This window comes from Nuphar pumila, chromosome 4 (genome assembly GCF_984573655.1).
Source record: "Nuphar pumila chromosome 4, dmNupPumi1.hap1.1, whole genome shotgun sequence".
In the NCBI taxonomy this organism is placed as follows: Eukaryota; Viridiplantae; Streptophyta; class Magnoliopsida; order Nymphaeales; family Nymphaeaceae; genus Nuphar; species Nuphar pumila.
Window position 1 is genome coordinate 113,325,588 of NC_143252.1, and position 20,727 is coordinate 113,346,314.

At 37.8% G+C, this 20,727-nt stretch overlaps 2 protein-coding genes across 2 annotated transcripts; both read left to right on the plus strand.

Moving 5' to 3' along the window:
- The first annotated feature begins 2,141 nt into the window (after positions 1–2,141).
- On the plus strand, positions 2,142–11,792 carry LOC149840641 (elongation factor 1-delta 2-like). The gene is made up of 8 exons (XM_090003237.1): positions 2,142–2,201; positions 7,326–7,437; positions 7,526–7,642; positions 7,730–7,820; positions 8,084–8,204; positions 10,235–10,348; positions 10,460–10,621; positions 11,491–11,792. Coding segments are annotated over exons 2-8 (693 nt in total). The 5' UTR covers positions 2,142–2,201; positions 7,326–7,351; the 3' UTR covers positions 11,493–11,792.
- Positions 11,793–15,131: 3,339 nt separating this feature from the next.
- On the plus strand, positions 15,132–19,807 carry LOC149840642 (glycine-rich RNA-binding protein 4, mitochondrial-like). The gene is made up of 5 exons (XM_090004512.1): positions 15,132–15,228; positions 18,572–18,725; positions 18,846–18,914; positions 19,248–19,354; positions 19,441–19,807. The coding sequence occupies exons 2-5, from the start codon at positions 18,590–18,592 to the stop codon at positions 19,588–19,590; spliced, it is 462 nt and encodes a 153-aa protein (XP_089860638.1). The 5' UTR covers positions 15,132–15,228; positions 18,572–18,589; the 3' UTR covers positions 19,591–19,807.
- Positions 19,808–20,727: the final 920 nt, after the last annotated feature.

Below are 20,727 nucleotides of genomic sequence, written 5' to 3' on the forward strand. Positions count from 1 at the left end.
CCTGGGAACTCAGTCGTAACAAAACCCTTTTTCGCATCTTCGGAATTCCCGGAGTGAGGCGATTGAAGTTCTAAAGATAGCGATCTTAAGAACGTGCCTCTAGGCTTGAAATCTCTTTTTTGAAATCCATTTTTTACAAGGTTGGAATAACATATATATGCTCTTGTATTAATTAAATGAATAGTAATTTTATTATTACTATAAATTTAAACTAGTATTTTTAAAATATTTAATTTTAAGTAATTTAAAAAGTGATTTATTGAGACACTAAAAATGATTGTCATATTAGATGCTATGTATTCAACTTTATGGGTATGATGTATCATGCACCCCCTTATTGTATGATCATGCAACTGCCCTACCTCCTAAAATAAAAACAGAACTAGAGGTAAATTTTACTACATCTAACTGATACTTCAATTCCCTTCAAATCCAGGTCAAACCTGATTTTTGACACAACCTTCTTTGTATATTTTATAAGAAAACCTATATAGTTGACCCATTTTTTTTTTTTATATATTTAGTGTCGCGTCCAAATCATGAACTCCACCATGTGGTCTAAGTTAGAACTGGATCCAAACCCAGCCTACTGATAACAAGTTAGATTGAGTATCAATTCAGCCAACTATTCTAAAATGAAAATTTTGTTTGTTAGACCTAGGATTGTAACAGAATTTGGGACATGATTCAACCATAAAAGATCTAATTTAGATTTAATGGAGATCAGATGTGAACCTAAACCTAGATGGAGGTCGTAAAACTCAATTGTTTCTTGTGATTTATGCACCAAAAACGAGGGGTGCCATTTGCTTAACTCAAGTTAAAACTTTGGCAAGCAAACGAAAACCCCAAAAGTTTGGTATGCATGTGAATTAGGCTGAAAGGTTTGGGGGGTATTTAAAAATTTCCCTTTAATCAAATACTAAAGAAAATATTAGTAAATTTGAGAATAATAAAGTTTGTAAAAATACAAAAAGTATTTTAGTTTGAGTAAAAAATAATATCACAATACATACGTCCAGGTCGCCTGAGCGGTAGCGAGCCAAGGGAGAAGGTGCTGACCCCTTTGTCCTAGGTTAGACTTCCACCAGGTGTGCTCAGTAAGGGCTTGGGTGTCTGCGAGCACCAACTGGAGGTTACCCACTTCGGCAGAAAATTTTGTCATAAAAAAAGATCATAATAAGTTGAGTTTTGCAAGTTTTCTAGATTTTCACCATTTGTGATTTTGTTGCTATATAAAATTGGCATATTTAGAGCATTGCCACATTTGTGATAACGCTCATATTCCCATATATTGCATGGATTTTGGATTTGGAATTGGATCTGGTATCCAATGCATTCGCACTCCTGCTACCCTTACAAGACTGTCTGTACCTGGCTCAATCCAGAATGATCCAGATTGTCAAGTTGTCCGAGTGTGATGGATGGGCATTGCCTTGACGGCCGGCCTGGTGGTCTAATAAGAACTGACAGTCCTGAGCTGGGTTTGGGTTGGGTCTAATTTTCTAAAAACCATATCCATATAATTTAAGAATCTAATTTTCACTAAAAGCACATATAAAGTACTCAGGTCAAACCAAGTTGGGCCTGATACTCATGAAAATCATAACCCAAACTCGACCAACACATTGCTCGGGTCGCATTTTTTGTGCCCATAGTCGGGTATTAGGGTCTGGGTTGGGTACCCGATACAAATCCAACCCATTGACAGCATCAGGTATAGGGATGCAAATGTTTCAGATTCGGATCGGATGTACCCAATACCAGATCTGAGCAATGGGATGTTGGTTAAGCGAATTGGAATTGATATTCGACTTGGGTTGGTAAAAAACTCATACCATATCCGTTTTCTTTACATGCAAACAGACTTAGATATCCATTAATTTCATATATTTTTGTCGGATTTGATAGCAAAATTTTAAGACCATATCCGCATCCGATTATAATCGGATATCCTTTTGACTTACCAAATCCGGTTAGACAGAGTCGGATTCCGTTGGATGTCAGGTAAAATTCGATTGATCGCCATCGGGTTCAGCCTTATCGGACTCGGGTCGGACCTGTCTGGAATGATACCCACTCCACACCCAGCTTAACGTCTCTCACCCTCCCTATAAAAGGGGTCTCAGAAAAACCCTAGGCTTCTCTTATCCCTGAAAACCTCCACGAACGTCTCGCTTGCTCGCCTTAGGGTTTTAGAGGTAAGATGCTTCCCAAGATCTATCTTATTTTTTCTTGATCTTTTGTTTGCATCGAATTTCGTGTTGTTAATTTGTTTAATCGTCGTATCGTATTTCGATCGGTTTCATCGCTCTAGCTTTAGAAGCTGGGTCTTGCGATTTCTCTTGTATTTGCAGGAAAATTGTTTTTTGATTACTCCTATTTCTCCTTTCTTTCTATTTGTTCTTGAATTTTAGGTTGTGGTTTCTCATTTCAGTTGAATTCATATGTAAATATGTGACCCTAGGAGCTTTGTTTAAATGTTAATTTTCGGGGATAATTGCCTTTGTCGTGTTATTTTTAGTGAGGATTTAGGGTTTGTACTTCGAAATTCCTGTAGTGGTCTTTTTGCTTCTGTGGTAGTGAAGTTATTGTGCCTGAAACCTTTAATATTTGCCGAGTGAATATACTATTTTTTTTCATTGTACATAAATTTTTTATTATTTATTAAAGGGGTTGCACCTTTTTTTCCTTAAATTCTTAATATCCTCCATATTTACTAATTTGAACATCTGTTATGAAGGTAACACCACACTTCAAATGGAACTATTGTCTGATTGGAGCATAAAATTGAAAAAAATAGACTCTAAAAGACTCATAAAATCATGTAATGGGATAATAGTGCTTTCTTTTCCTAAAATCACATAAACAGAACAGCATTTTCAATGCATTGCAATTCATACGATGCAAATAGACACCATCAAACTAGATGAACATTCATACGACGCAAATAGACACCATCAATTTTCCTTTCTCTTATTTCAGTCAGGAAAAGGCAAAATGCCCTATATGCACTTGGAGTGAAAGGCAAGTTAGCTTTGTAAACTCCTTTCCTTTCCTGTAATATACATCAATAAAGTTCACTCCAATTGCTTTTTTTTTTACAAGTATCTTCCCTTTTATGAGATTTGAAGCCCCTCCAAAATAGGAGGCCTTAGGCAGTGGCCTCAAATCTCAAAGAGGCCAGCCGACCTTGTTCTTACGGTCCTTATTGCCTAATAGAGAACTGATCTTTGAAAAGGCTTGCCTTGCATGACTGCAAATAAGAGTATAAATGTTGTGAAAAACACTGTCTCAAGGTGCAAAAAGTACTCCGCTCCTTAAGGAGCAAGCCTAAGGCACAACTGTCTGAGGCATGCACCTCTTACGCCGCACATGCCTCATTTGTAATTAAAAAAATCAAAACAAAAGGGTAGGGGTGCCAACGGGTCGGGTTTGGTTCGGACCCAGGTGGAACTGGACCCAAACCTGATTTGAGATGATGGCACCGGATCCGAACTCAGGTTTAATTGAACTCACCATAAGAGAAACTTTACCCGAATCCTATAAGGATCACATGAGCTAGACCCAGACCATACTCGGTAAAATAATATTTTTTTATCATTTTTACATTAAAAAATTGCTGATCTTAAATGGAAATCGAGTCGGGCCTGGGTGTGGTATGAAATTTCACAAACCATACCCGGCTTCATATATTAATCGGACCCTTTAGGTCCGACCTGGATTGCCTTCTTATTTATCACCAAACCCTGACCCTATAGTGTTTGGTACGGGTCAGATCTGGATCAAACCCGACCCATTAACACCCCTAAAAGGGGGAGGGAACCCCGATGTTAGGGCACACTGCCACCCCCTTTTCGTCTCCTCCCTTTAGCTCCCCAGCCCCACCCTCTTCACTATCAGCGGCAAGTACGCACTCTCTCTCTCTCTCCCTCTTCTTCTTCTTCTTCTTCTTCCCTCCTCCTTTTCTTCATCCTCCTCTTCCCTCCTTCTTCCTCTGTTCTTCTTCTTTTTCTTTCTTTATGCAATTAATTGACTGTGCATGTGATTATGTGTGTGCATGCGTTGGTTTTTGTAAAGATTGTGTATATCAAATTGTGAATGTTTGTTTGTGTCATTATTTTAAAATATTTTTCTGATAGGTGGATATGCATGTAATTGAGAGTGTATGTTTAGGTTTGTACATGCACATAACTATATATACAGATTGTGTACATACATGTAATCTATTTTGTATGTGTAGTTTTGTAGTTTTGTATATAAAGATTGTTAATGTGAATTAGTAATTTTTAGTTTGTGTCATTAAATCATGAAAATGAAAAATAAGTTTAAGCATTTTTTGTTGGTGAGACTAAGTATAGATAATTAGATATGCATTATTATGAGTTTTAGTGATTGAAATATTAGCTAGATATACATTAACTTTTGGTTGTTAATGCTAATATGCATTATATGACAATGGCATGATTTTGAGAAATCTATTTGTGAGTGATTTTGTTACTTAAATTTTCATTGAATGCTCTTAGTTTATTTGTTAGATACTTAGACAAGTCAAGTTGTTGCATTCATGTTACTTTTACTACTTTACATGTTATTATCATATTTTCAGTATTTATTTGATATTTTCTATTTCTTATTGGTTGTTGCTTTATGAATAAGGCATTTTATTTATTTATTTATAATTTTAGATATTCTTTTTAAAGTTTAAAAAATATATTTTTGAGGCTTATGCTTTACGCCTCACTGCATATTTGGTGGAGTGTTTCACTATGCCTCAATGCTTTTCACAGCATTGGAGTATATATAATTCAATTGCTAAATAAAAAAGATATTTTTAGGGAAAAAATCCAAAAAAATGAGAAATATATTAGGAGCGTATTTGTTTTCTGAAGAAGCCCCCAATTGCTTTCATGGATTTATGTTAGAAACCTGACCTTAGGGAGGGACGATTTCTGCAAATTTGGCATAGGGATAAGCCAGAAAAGAGAGAAATTTATTCTTTGATGTGGCTAGGCTCTGCGTCCTATAAGACCAATAGTAGGGCAGAGGGAGAATATCGATCCCTCTAGATGGTCTATTGTTGAGGAAGACGTGGAAGAGGAGAGAGAGAGAAAAGGCGTTCCCAATAGGACTAGGGTTACAAGAATAGGGTAAACCAAGAAATAAATCAATCTACTAACTTTATTCATAATTAATCTAGAATAATAACACTTATTTATAGAGTCTACCAAAGATTCTTAAAAGAACTAAGAGTCCAAAAAAATAAGAATCCAAATAGGAAAGGGCGTCCTTCAGTCCCTGTTAGACCAAGTTTCTTGGGAGGATCTGGATCCCAGACTATCGTGATTGTGTTTGGGGAGGCAGTTCGTAACAATCCACTTCTCTCAAACTCGCCTTGTCCTCAAGGTGAAAATGTTGAGTACTGCGACAATTTGTCCTCTTACTCCCAATATGATGGATGATTGCAAATGTGGGGCATCTCCCAGATCGGGCAAGGTCGGGAATATTCTTTCTAGAGTTACCAAAAGCTTCTTAGGTAGGTGGGAAGCTCGCTTCCCGAAAACTCGCTTCAGAAGCGCGATACTCCTCGCTTCCGAAACTTCATGGGAAGCTCGATTCCCCCACGCTTCTTGTATGCTTCTCATACACATGGTCTATGCATACTATATACTTTTCTCATATTTTTTTTAATCTTTTTCATGTATTTTCTCTCACGCTTTCACTCACTTTCCATGTACTTTCTTTAAATTGGTAACCATCATTGTTAGATTTTAACAAAAAATTAACTCTTTTACAAAAAAATCATGAAATATAAGAATGATTAATTTTATTTTAGTTTTTATTTGTTTCTTGTTTGATTCCATAATGCTTCATTTTTTATTCATATTTCACTTTTAAATCGAAACTTTGCTTTCCGCTTCGTATAAATTTTAAAATGCCTCGCTTCTCGCTTCCGCTTCCCGTCTCGTTTCCCGCTTCCGCTTCCTAGTGAACGAAGAAAGGAATTGATGTATTAACTTCATTCATAATTAATCAAGAATAATAATACTTATTTATAGTATATTAAAGAGTCCTAAAAGAAATAAGAGTCCAAGAAAATAAAATTTCAAATAGGAAAGGGCGTCCTCCAATCCCTATCAAACTGGGTCTCTTGGGCGGATCTGGATCCCAAACTATCGTGAATGAGACTGGGGTGGCGGTTCGTAACAATTTATGAGGGCCCCATGAAAATGAGAGCCCATGATTTAGGTGACACAGGTGGGGCTGGTTAAAGCAATGTTGTTTTTGTGGCTTTGCTAGCTCCTAGGACACGATTAACTGGCGATTTCAAGGATTTTTCATTGGCGGCACGCTTTCAATAACTTCTTGAAATTAAATTCTTTTGTTTCCTTGCATCAAGGGGCATGATCCATATTTAACGATTTTAATGCTTGTCGTGTCCTATACTTTGTATCCATGTCCAACACCAATGCTTGTGTTAGTGTCTATTTCACAGGGACTCGGCCAACTGGGTACTGCACCCGTGTCGACGCAACGCGATGAGATGCGGGTGCGGCACCCAGTGCGGTCAACCTGACCCTGGGTGCCTTGACCGCACCCAGGATCATTTATGTCCAACTTTTGGACTTTATATATATATATATATATTATTTTTGCCGCACCCAAGTTTTTTGAAAGTGCCGCACCCCCACATCCGCACCCATGTGACATAGGTTAGTGCCCGTGTAACATAAGTATGCATGCTTATGTTTCCTTGTTAGGTGGGCTTTTCTTTTTTCGATAGGCAAGTTAAGGGGTAACTCCTGTGGGATTTGAACCCAAGACCCTTCAGTGATGATAGTTCAACCTTAACCATCCATTTTTACTTTTCATTATCAACTACAGTCCTATTCTATCCTTCTAAGCTTATTCATTGAGCTGTGGAATGCAATGATAAATATTGATGTAGTCACATAAATCCATCATGCTGTTTATGATTAGATAACAGGGTTCATCTTACAACTTCTAGGATAGTATATGATGAGGCAAACACAAGTGAGAAGCATGACCCTTGTAATGAGTTATGCATAGTTTTTTATGGAGTACTTAGGAAAGCAATTGAGCTGTATTCGACAACTGACTACTATCAAGCAAACCAAGGAAGAAAGCAGATAGGAAGTGTGGCATAATATGTTTAGGTTTTTCGCTGGAACCAAAAGGAATCTTTTATATATGTCAGGTAATTGCATGTGTTAAATAAATGCAAGGTTGAGAACCTCATAGGAATTAATAACCATGTTCATTGTTTTGTTTCTTTTAAGTAGAGTTATACAAAATGTCTGCAGGAAATTGCTAGAAGAATTTGGTCACAATGGCAGTTTCATTTGGCAATCTCCATTCAGAATCTGGTCTCCAGAAGCTTGACAGCTACCTTCTTTGCCGCAGCTACATTTCGGGGTTTGTTCTGTTTATAGTGTTTCTAGGCAGCTGTCTTGCTTTGCTTGTATTTCTTTTGCAATACATTTTTTCCTTGTAATGAATGCAGTTACCAATCTTCCAAGGATGATATTTGTGTTTATGCTGCTCTATCCGCGGCACCATCATCACAATTTGTGAATGTATCCCGCTGGTATGATCACATCAGTGCACTTCTGAGGTTGAGGTGGGTGCTTGCACTCTCTTTCATATTTTTTTGCTTTTTTTCCCTTTCCTTTAATAATCTTATACCATATTTATCTCATATGTGCAGTGGTGTCCATGGGGAAGGTGAAGGTGTCAAAGTAGAGGGGTCTGCTCACAGTGAAGAGACCTCTGTCTGTCCTCCAGTTTCTGATTCAAAGGTTCAGCAAAAACTGTGTGCTTAGTTTTTGTCCCCAACCCATTTATTCTGTACTGCTGTATGTTTAGAAAGGCTTTTTCTCCACCTGTGCAAAAAGGGTAACATTGTGAATCTGCCATTTTGTGATGAAACAAAGGAATCTCTCTAAATTTGTTATTGTTTCTCGAATTCCGTCTTTTCTAGGGCCTGGCATATGAATTTGGGGCCATGAGTCAAATGGCTTAGGGAGAGGACAACCACATTAATTGTAGTGCGCTTTTGCAGGCCAAAGTAGAGGAAGAAGATGATGATGATGTTGATTTGTTTGGTGAAGAAACAGAAGAGGAAAAGAAAGCAGCTGAAGAACGTGCAGCTGCTGTGAAGGCTTCCAGCAAGAAGAAGGAGTGTAAGTTGTTTGCATCCCCTTACCATGTAGGCTTGGAGAAGTTGGGGTGCCTATTTACTTGTGAGCATGTGTTTGAGTCTGGCAGGAATATGATGTTTCATGAGGATCTGAAAAGTGTTGAATTTGCATTTGCAGAATTGTAAGATGTAAAGGCGATTATGCAATTCTGTATATACTAAAAGCTATTTATTGTTTTTGAAATACGTGCAATCTAACATGTTTACGAGGATGCTTACGATTCAGACATTCTGAAAGCATAAAATCTTAATTTATTTATTAATCAACATTGGTTGTCATGTTATGCATTAAAGTTTTTATTGTTTATTTCCATATTCTCTGTAAAGACAGGAACATGGATTTTGTGAAAGGTAGGACATTTGGTTTATATTCATATATTGCATTATTTACATTATTGAACATATATAATCCCAATAGTGCATACTAAGAAGTCTAAGAGGTATGACCATATGAGGCTTAAAACTTTTAAAGCACAACAATGTTTTTCCAAGTGAAGTCTTAGATCAAGAAATATAAATAGGGTCTTGTTAGCTATAACTATAAATTTTGGAAAGGAAAAAGGTAATTGAAAGTACAATTGAGATCCAAAATTGTAAGAAAATACCAATAAAATCATTGTTAGAGCATCGGCCATATTCACCACTTGCCATGTATCTAGTATCGGTGTCAGTGTCATCAGCACCATGTCATTTATGTTGACGCTGGTATGCAAAGCTAGTTGATGTGTCCACCTGACAGAAATTAACATAAAGTATAATGTGCCATTCTATCACACTTAAATGGAATATGCCTGAAGTTATAGGGCCAGGGAATCAACACAGTGGAAGTAGTTCGAATTAGTCCAACAAATTTGTTACACAGAAAAGTATCTTGGCACGACATGGCATTTTTCCCCTCTAAATGATGAAAAGTCGTTCACTTGCTTTTTAGTAGTCATATTCATGCCTGTGCATATGAAACTTCTGTCCATTGTGGTGCCAAATGGTCTTCCTGAGCAGTAGAACACCCAAAGACCAAAAGAAAAAAATAGAGCCTCTATTATTTTTCAGGTCTTTTAGTTAATAAGAAAAGCTTCTATTTTCTTTCCATGTTATTAGTCTATTTTCAATTTTTAACTCATTGGTACTTTGCCATCTGCAAAGAAAAACTTGTCTCTTGCCATGTAAAGGTAAAATGGAGAGTCATGCGTTCATGATGTCATGCTCATGGGAGAGAGTGCATCTGAAATTCATGCAGCAAGATTGTGGCTGTTACGGATCCCAATCTTTTTCAATGGAGGAAAAGGGAGGTTAAACTCTTACTGCATATGCAGATGCACATGAGGCCATACATGATTTACTGAAGTCATGGGACCCTATTTGAGCCAATAAGAACAGTATGCATTTTTTATCAAATCCTGGATGGATATAAATAGCTGGAAGCCTAGCACATTTCTGTTGACATGGATTCTCTAGTATACTTCGCATGTTCTGTTTAATATTACCATCCTTGTGGTGATTGGTGCATCCCTTTTATATTATGGTGGCACCTTTTGTGCTCGTAACATATTGAGAGAATGATTGCATTGAATGAAGGTGTGCTTTTTTAAAGAATGCACAACATCTGGGTGCGTAAGTAGTGAGAGTTCCGGATTCTTCTTTCCTCGTGGGTACTCATGGGTTGTCATCCACATCTGATTCTGATTGCTTTCTATGTGAATTAAAGTTGCTTCTATTTGTTGATTACTTTGTATATCTCAGTGTACGTTTATACTTGCATGATGTATTGCAAACCTGTGCTTCCTTTATATATATATATATATATATATATATATATATATATATATATATATATATATTGTAATTAAGCTAAGGGATAGCCTCCATTGGATTAGTAGCTGATACCCCTTGGTATGAACTTATGCTAGTGTGACCTAACCATCCAGCTCACTCATTTTGCTTTGTGAATAAATTGAGGTTGCTTGTTGTTGTTGACTTATGTTTTATTACTTTCTTGCAATATTTTTTTTTCAGCTGGTAAATCTTCTGTGCTGCTGGATGTGAAACCTTGGGATGATGAGACTGACATGCAGAAGCTTGAGGAGGCTGTAAGAAGCCTTCAAATGGAAGGCTTGCTGTGGGGAGCATGTATACTCTCCATTCCTTCGCCATCAACAGGATTTCAAATGTCTCATTCCTTAAAATGATTATGGCATTTTAAAACATTGCAACTAATCATTTTTTGATGAAAAAATGCAGCTAAACTTGTACCAGTTGGGTATGGTATCAAGAAGCTACAGATCATGATGACAATTGTTGACGACCTTGTTTCCGTGGATACTCTTATCGAGGAATACCTTACTTCTGAACCTGCCAATGAGTACATCCAGAGCTGTGATATTGTGGCATTCAACAAGATCTGTGAGTATATACCATGGGCCTATTGCTACTTTGTATGGGCTTTATTGCATTATGAATCGATGATGAACGGGCTCTGTTGGTTTGTAGTTTCATTTATAACCTACCTTAGCTGGAAATGATTACCGTGTTCAGGGTGAATATGCTCTTGCATTTCCTAACTATCATTGCAGGCACTTTTACTGTTGGGAAAACAACCTTTTTTCTTCAGCATCCATTGTTAGAATTTTTTGTAGACACAAGCCATTAGCCAAAGAATTGCAGCAATTTTTAGTGGCCATGTCTTTTAGTTAATGGACCTGTCTTTTTTGTTTTTGTGTGTCAGTGTTCTTCACTCAGTTGTTTGTCCTTTTATTCCTGAATGACCGTCTTCCCTTAAGTCGCAAAAAATTATAGCATTTTTTTTCTGCTTTTTACCTAAAAAATATTGATTTTTGCAGCCCTAGTTCATGCCTGAGCTGTTGTTTAATTGCTTCTGTACTTTTCAACACGCGGGACATGTTTCTTTCAACTCCCATGAGAATCATTCTCTTGTACAAATGCGAAAATGATTCTCATTGGCTCCAATTTCTCACATCAAAGCAGGCGTGAGCGAATGGGGGCATGAGAGTGACTCATTTGCCGAGAGTTTTCTCATTTGCTGCTAAAATCGGAATCATGAGCCCCCCCTTGTGATTCTGATTCATACGAATCCAAATGACATGGTGTTGTCTGGGCTTTGTGCTACTTTTTCTATGTTTTTTCTTTTTTACTGAAATTGAAAACTCAAAAATGTGATTGGTTCAACCGGTGGCTCTGTAAAAATGATAGCTAGAGCTTATTGTTTGATTAATGTCCTTTTATTGGTTTTTGACAATTATGTATCCTGACAGAGACATGAGCGTGCAAGAGAATGAGCTTTTTGATGTTTCTGGAGGGATCCATAAGAGTAGCACGAGCAACACAGGGACTTCTGTTGGCTGGAAAATTTCATCAATGGTGTGGTGTTCCATTATGTTTTTGACTTATGTTCCTTTAGATGTCATTATTTGTTTTTCGTGTTGGTTCTAGCAACTTATGATGGATTTTGCTTTGCTTTCTTGGTATAACCCTAAGAGTAGTCTTAAATTGGCTTCTTTTGATCTTTGAGTTTGGTGCTCCAACTTAAATAAATTTACCAATTTTTCTGTTGCCAGTATTCTTCTGCTGCATCAACCGTTCATTTGATAGTAGTCTGCAGTGTTACATGTAGGCATGCACACTAGACGAGCCTGGGCTGTTCGAACTCGGCTCGCTTGAAAATGCATGTTCAAGCTCGAGCTCGGTTCCGAACTCAAGCCTAGCCAAGCTTGACTGTTTTTCCAAAAAGACTTTACCAGAAAAAGGTACTACAAATGTGGGATTCGATTAGTAATCTCTCCAGACGGTGCACAAATGACTCACCATTATGCCAGACTGTCTTGTGATTATTTTGACCCAAAAAATTTACATATACTAAAAACCTGCTAGATTATTAGAGAAAAATTTACAGGGCGTAAAATTCAAACTCAGCACCTCTTGGGATAGAGTCTAACACCCGAACAACTATGGAGGCAATGACTTTCAGGATTTATTTTGCAAATATATATATATATATATATATATATATATATATATATATATATATATATATATATAGAGAGAGAGAGAGAGAGAGAGAGAGAGAGAGAGAGAGAGAGAGAGATGCGTAGCTGTTCACTCATTAGGTGCTCAAACTGAGGTGACTCACGTTGAGAGTCCATCGCATGGTGCGATAGAGGCTAAGCATCAATTTTAGTAAAAATACCTTTATTGACGCACTAAAAGTGTGCACTAGGTCTGGGACCTTTAGCGGTGCACCGTTTACTGATGCTTTTAGTGCGCCGCTAAAGGTCCCAGACCTTTAGCGGCGAAGTGCCAGTAACGTTTGAGCACTTAGATTGAGAGAGAGAGATGTAACTTTTTCTTTCATGCTCTCATTTTTCCTATAATTTTGTCACTTCCAAACATGTCCTTAATAAAACAAAACAAAACCATTTGCTTCAAATGACCGAAGAGGAGCTTGGAACAGGTTATCTGCTAATTATTGCTAGCTGCCTCCATAATGAGACATGTTAAAAATTTAGGAGAGTAACAACTTAAGGAATGCAACAGGCTTGACCAAAGCAACTCCAGATCTGGGTCTGGATCCAACGTTTTAGGTGAATTTGGTCTGCATTCAAGCTTGATATGCAACATATATATTTGGGTCTTTTGTACTGAAACAACTAAAAGAGGTCATATTCATGGAGCATTTTAGGAACAAGCAGAAGAGGATTGGATTCAACCCAGTTCCACTCTTATCTGTATTTAATGTATTCTTAGTTGGGCGGATGTGGGTAAGAGGTTAGACCCTTACAACTCAGTCCGAACCAAGTACGCAAATGGGGTCCCTGTTTTCGTCCATATCTTCTGAAAATGTGTACCCAGATCAAAGGAGAGACGGACCAGTATGTTTTCGGATCAATTCCTACCCAGTTCTGGTTAATCCTTGAAAAAAGTTTGCCCATCTTGCTGATGGCATATTCGATTTTAAATGGATTTGGTACTTCCCTGCCAAGATCCGATTCAGATACAATTCTGCTTATGAATTGGTCCACGTGGCGGATGTACGTTGATGGCTTGCCGTTAAAGGGGCCCACTATTTTATATATTAAAATATCAAAACTGTTTTTTTATCAATAGAATCAAATGCTCCAGTTGTCATCTGTCAAAAATATTTCTTGTTTAGAATCCGCTTCCGTATCCATGTGACAGATCTGCTGGTCTGGGCCAGCATGGACTGCCGACCCGGATTAGACCCAGACCGCTTTTCCAAGTAAAGGTGTAAAAAGTTCGATTCGGGTCAGATGTCAAACCAATCTGAGTCTGTTTAATTGGATTCAGAAAACAAAACCATATATCAACAAATAGAAACGGATTTGGTTTAACCTTTTTTTTATATCAGAATTTGGCTTAAAGTTAGGGATGGCAGTAGATCGGGGCAGGGGACAAGGTGTCCACTCCTGCCCCGTCTTAAAATCCTGCCCTCCATCCCGGCACGGGTTTTGATTTTAACCTCCATCCCAGCCTCATGCCCTCCATCCCTGGTCCAAACAGGGCGAGGCGGGTCCCGTTCCCCCTTGATCCATTGCCATCCCTAAAGAAGGATTGGGGACGGGGCAGGGCGGGGCGGGGCAAGGCAGGGGAAAGCGTAAGTCCATCCCTGCACGGGTTTTAATTTTAATCTCCATTCTCGGTCTAAACGGGGTGAGGTGGGGTGGAGCCCCGTTTCCCTCTGGTCCACTGCCATCCCTACTTAAAGTAGGGACAAAATCCAAGCCAGTATATAATTTTATCCGATCAGGGTATATACTAGTACTACTCTAATAGGATACATATTCTGTACAGGCTCTAATCCTCCAGAGTCGAAGCCAGACTCTAAACCCGACTAACTTATATCCGGTTGTATCAGACCCGAATCCCACCTGTTTAAGTTCTTATCTCCAGGAGCCTTACCCGGTGCATAAGTACATCCGATCATGTATATACTACTCTAACTGAATACATATTCTGTACAGGCCCTAATCCGAGTCCAGGCCAAACTCAAAACCCGATTAACATATATCCGGTTGTATCAGACCCGAATCTGATCCGTTTATGCTCTTATCTCCAAGAGTCCTACACGGAGTAAGATCAACAATGTCTCTCACAGATACGACCCACTTTAAGCCCTAGGAGGCTAAGCTAAATGGATGCCAATTGATCGGGTTTGGGTTGCTGGATCTGATTGAACCCAATCAGATTAGTCAGATTCAGTGAAGCAGGTGGAATCCGATTAATAATCGGATTCAGATTTCATTTACAGCTTTGCATCTGAATCAAAATCTGACAGATAATCCAAGCCAAACACATATAAAATATATCTGATTAGCTGATCAGATCCAGATTCTGTATTACCTTTTTTTTCATTTGACTCCAAATTAGGGCTGCAAACGGATTGGATACTATCAGATATCTGATCCGACATGTCACTTATGGATTTGGATCCTTTAAGTAAAATCCAAATATGCAAACGGATCTGTTCAATAGAATTATGGTCGGATTCGGATAAGTATTTTAAGTCGGATCTAGAGTTGATCTGAATCAAAATCCTAACCTATTTCATTTTTTTACATGTAAATAGCTTGCTTTTGTTCAAATTTTCCTGGATCTAGTATTACCATATGTAATTCAGATTTGGATTCAACCCTACTTCATGGAATCTGATTTAGTTTCGGACCTGGTAAGGTCCATCTGGAATCCAACCCGTTTTCGCCCCTAATCCAAATCCAATTTCGAATGATTTGGTCGGAATTCAGCAATGATCAGATCCGAACTGAATCCGACCCGCTTACTAGACCATAAATTTTTCGAGGTGGTGGACCCACCGTCCTCCACGGTTCCACCTCATCAGCCATATCGAGATATTTTTCTGGTCCTATAAATTGTCGCAGAAGCGCTTTAACCTAATTTCTCCCTCTCCAAATCCCTCCCTAAACCCTAAACCCTCTCGCCTCTGCTGCTCCGCCCTGAGAAAAACTAGGGATTTTGAGGTACGTTTCTTGTTCGGATTCCTTCATTTTTGTTTTTCCGTGATTCGTGTTTTAGTGATGAAAATTTGCGCGGCCGTGGTTTTGTATTCGAGAAGAAGGAAAAAAATGACCAAATGATTAGCGAAAGATCGGGTTTTCCTTTTTGTTTTTTCTCTTTACTTCATCTTCTTAAGTTTGTTTCTGTGATCGTTCTGAGTTATATTATCAGTTACTTCGTGACGATCGCCTTTCTCTTTCATTCATTTATTTTTTTTCATTTTAGTTTTTTTTTATCTCCTTTTGTGTTGATAATGAGCTCTATATGAATAGATTTATGTAGGTTTTTGAATTAGTTGTTCTTATCTTCATCTTCTTTTTTGTTTTTTTTCTTGATTACTAGAATGGGAACCCTATGTTTTTTATAATCAGAGTTCCTTGTGTATATCTGAAATCTGTAGTTTTGTAAGGAATGAGTCCTTAGCTTGATTTGTTATTTGTTACTGAAACTTTTTCTTTCCATGTTTGTTTCAGCGTTCCTTCTTCTGTGCGTGTCCTTTTAGTTCTTTCGCTTTTGATGTGTCAGAAATGAGAGAGTATTCTGATCAGAAAACTTCTGTATCGATGTTTCAATTATGTCTTAAAATCATAGTCACAAATATCAGTATCTGCTATATCTCGGCGAGGCTATTTCTTGCAGTATTATAGGTTTTGAGATAAATCTCGGGAAAATATCGGGGCTTAACAAAATAAAGAAAATATATAAATAGCAAAAATAAGTAAGAAAATATCATGTTTAGATCATAAAACACATATAATAAAGGAAATAAGTAAAAAGTGCAAAATAAAGAAGAAAACACATTTAAGGTGTAGAAATAAATAAAACAGTATAAATAATCGATAATATCGCGATATTCTCATGATAATATCATGATAATATCATGATATTATCAAATTGGTGATATTTTCAAAATATCCTGATACTTTATCTATAATATTGTTTGCTGAAAATACAGCGATAATATCATGATATTTTGAAAATATCCTGATATCTGTGACTATGTTTAAAATATTGTCTTTATCTACGGACATGTATTTGCATCCAAACACATCCTCGGGAAGAATTTCTAATATATATATATATATATATATATATATATATATATAAACATGCTGAATGGTTTTTTCCGGTCTGCCTGTGCTCTTTTTGCAATTCCGACACTATAGATGTCTCCATCATGGTTGATTTACTTGGAATCAACACCCAGAATGTGTTTTTTCAATAAAAAAATTATATTTGGAACCTCTAAAATTTATAGAGATTTTGGAGCCATGACTTAAAATTGTACACTCCAAGAGCTGATCCTTATACAATTGAGTCCGTAGATCACATCTGTAAGGGCAAAATTTAATAATAAAATGAAAATAGCTCGCGAAGCCCATATATATATATTGGGGATTGTGCTGCCCCCCTTTTCATTTGGTCACTGTTAGGACCAGGGTTACCGGAAGCGCCTAGCTAAAAGGGGAAGCGCGCTTCGGAAGCGCGAAACCTCGCGCTTCCGAAGCGTGGGGGGAAGCGTCCCCCTTTTTTGGGAAGCGTGTTTCCCTTTAATGGGGGACATGTTTCCCTTTAATGGGGGACGCGCTTCCCTTTAATGGGAAGCGCGCTTCCCATCACGCTTCCCCCTCGCTTCCCCCACGCTTCCCCTGTTTTTTTCATTTTTTTTGTATTCTTTATTTATTTATTTTTATTTTTTTCGCTTCCCCCTCGCTTCCGAGACGCTTCCTAGGTCGCTTCCGAGACACTTCCCGAATCGCTCCTAAGTGGTCCCACGCTTTCCCGCTTCCTAAAATTTTGGAAGTGCCTCGCTTCCCGCTTCTCGTATCGCTTCCCGCTCCCGCTTCCTCAACTGGCAACCATGGTTAGGACCCTCCAAAAATCATAGTTTTAGGTGTTTTATACTAGATGTAAACTGTTAAATGTGTTTATCATTGCTTATTTATTAAGAAGCATGCTTTGTTTCAAACGGATTTGATTAAAAATGTGAATATTTTGTCATCAAATTTTAGTACAATATCAACCATTGATTTTTTTACCTCTTTTAAATACACATCTGTGCCTGAAGATGCTTAATAAAAAACATGTTTTGGAGGGTCCTAATGGTGACCTGACAAAAAAAGGAGGCAGCACAATCTCCATTATATATATACCATCTCCATCCTGATTTTCAGAAAATATAGAATTAAACACTTGAGAGCTCTTCGTTTTCTTTCCCCTTTTTCTGATATCTATTTTTGATTCTATCACTATCTTTCTTTCTATTCTAGGTAAGGTTTTTGTTGAATATGATAATGCAAAATTTTTGAGTGAGAAGGGGAAATGCTTTGAAAGTAGCACCAACCATGAGTAGTCACTGGGAGAAAACGACCCATTATATTGTAGTGTTACCACGTGATAAGCCTTCTTTTTCCCTTTTGCAGGAATGCATGAGATCCATCTGAATGTAGTTTTCCATGCACTGTCCAAGTTATAAAAAGCAAGTGCTTACAAACGCTTTTGAACTATGTCACCTGGGTATGGGTACAGCAATTATAAAAAATGTGGGTGCGGGCACACGGCTAAATATATACTAAGAAATATATATTATATATCTAAAATATATAATGTAAATGCCGTGTCCAGGTACCAGTATCTGTGTCAACACGTGTTGACATGGGTACGTCACACCCTAACTGCCATGTCCCGGTTACATAGCTTTTGAAGCTCCTTAGCCATTGACTTCTTGCTAAATTTTCGAAATATATTTAGCATCTGTCATTGTGGTGCTTCGTCAACAGTGTTTAGTTGTTGCGAGAAAACCTAAAATTTGATTGAGTCTTCCGACCTGTTAGCAGCATGGGTGATTGTGATAGGCTAACATTCATGTCTGAGCGTATACCTCCTTTTTGTTGTGATTGCATATGTTTCTTCCCTTCGGGGCTTGAAGGTTGCTTAATGCATGCATCTGTTTTATCTGAACTGTATATTTTTGTACTATATGAGGCTCAACTTTGTCCTAGTTTCATGACATAATGTGTCACCATTAAGGGCATATCTGTCAATGCAATTGACTACCAAGACTAATGAATTGGATCAAAGTAGTCTGTGTTGATGTTTGGTACTTGAAACACCAAAGAAGTATCTGCTACCAGTATCCCAAATTACGTCCTAGTTTCCAAGTACACTCTGAGCTCCGAGTGGGAAACATATTAGTAGTTTGCATTAACCAGTATAGAAAAGGTTTGGATGCTGTTTATTATGCCTCAGGTACTTCTCTGGTTTAACTTTTTTGTTTTATGCTTTGCATTGCCTTCGGTTCTCTAGTTCATTTCAAGTCTCAAAATGGCATATTTGAGGAGATTTGGAGGCCTTATAAAGCAGGGTGCATCCAGAAATGGAATTTCTTGTGAACCGATTCCGATGATGTCTATGCTTAATGCCATACGCTGTGCGTCAACTTCAAAACTCTTTATTGGAGGTATACTATATGAATATTTGGTGCTTTGTCTGCACATGTTGTTCAGTTTCTATTTAGTTGCTTTTATTTATCCAGATTATGTGTGATTACTATGAATTAACTTTTCTTGTTGTAATTTAGGTCTTTCATTTGGAACCGATGACCAATCTCTGAGAGATGCCTTCGAAAGTTATGGAAATGTCACTGAGGGTGAGTTTTGGTTGCTTCTTATGTGTTCAATGCTGATACTGACATTTTATCCCAGCTAAAGAGGGTGCATTTACTGGAAAAGTATCATTTTCAAAGGGTTTCAAAGGTTCCTTTTTTATTATGCTGAAAATATTTAATGTAGCTGCTGTGTCTGAAAGAGATGTGTGTCTCCAAAATTTAATCTTTCTTTCTTCTTTTGTCTTCATTATATCCCAATGGTATGTATCAGGTGCTTAATGTAAATCAACTTTATAATAATTCTGATGAGAGCTGTCATTTTATGCAGAATTTTGTTGACTTGATACTCACCTATACTTGAAAATTTTGTCACAGCTAGGGTTATCACTGATCGAGACACCGGGAGGTCGAGGGGTTTTGGATTTGTGAATTTTGATAGTGATGAATCTGCAAGCAGTGCTTTATCCAGCATGGATGGTCAAGTAAGCCTTTCATGAATGACTTCTGGCATACGAGTATTTGGTTTTATGCAGATTGTTTTGTTAAATCCTTTGGTATTTTTTCACAGGAATTGCATGGTCGGAACATTCGAGTCAGTTATGCCAATGAAAGATCCACTGGTGGTTTCCGTTCTGGTGGTTTCGGTGGTGGCTATCGTGGTGATGGTGGTTATGGGGGTGGAGGTGATTTTGGTAGCGATTCAGGCAAGGGTTTCTGATATTGCTTTTCTGATGGCCGTACATTTAGATGAGTTTATTTGGTTTAGAAGTCATGGTGTTATCGCTAATGAAATCCTTGGGATTGTTAGTGTCGCTGTTTTGGGGTTGCTTAATGACTGTCGGTTGTAATGTTACATTTCCAAAGAAATGCTTTTTGGTAGTTTCAACTTCTGCGTATTATGCTACAAGTTAAAGAAAATTTATTGAGACCTCTAATCGATGTATTCGGCAGTTTTAAATGGGAGCGTTGATCTTTTTCAGGTTCTATAATTTATACTGTGACCTTCCCTTAGGCTACAACTTGAAAAATATAGGATGGTGGTATTTCCATATGGCATGTGAGAGACAGTCTACTTGGAAGTTATTTGTGGCCTCTCTGGGTATGAAGTATGAACCCAGTCATTTATGTGCTGTAATGGGATTATCCATATTGGGGAAAATCCTTGACCTATAACTCCAAAGTTTATCATTTTTTGACTTCAGGAGGTAGGAACAAAAAAAAAATGAAGTGGGTTTTCTTCCTCTGGATAAGTCCAACTCCTTGTCAGAAATGCCATTAATGTCCTAACAAGATCAATCGATTCATGTTCAACTTTAAGGCTGTAAGGCTATGTTTGGGAGCTTGGCAATGGGATGTTGAGAGATGAGAGTTGCCAAAAGCATTCTCTGGAAAGGTGTTGAAATTTGGTGTTGGGCCTGCTAACACCAGGGAGCATGGCGGAAGCCACAACACAACCACAGATTCAAGGCTCCATCGCCAACATAGCTTAAATGGAAGCCCATTCTCCATAACTCATGTCTTCAAGTTTATACTTCGTATGCTTGTATCCATTCATGGTTGCGGTCCCTTGCGGCGATGGTCAGTAGCAACCAATGCTGGGTTTTGTAAGTGCTGCTGATATCCCCATTTTATTTCTGTCATCTTAAAGGAAAAGGATGATCATATGCATCTGATCTTTGTCATAAGTGTCAAAATTATTGATGAGAATTGGTCCTTAAACGGTGTGCTATTGCAAGTTCTGCTAGGGGTTTTCTCCAGGTGATTGTAAGTCGTAATTAATAAATTCTCTGGTGTTTCGATGTGGAAGTCTGATCATGGTAGCGTTCAATTAATGTTGCATTTTATCTCGAAAATG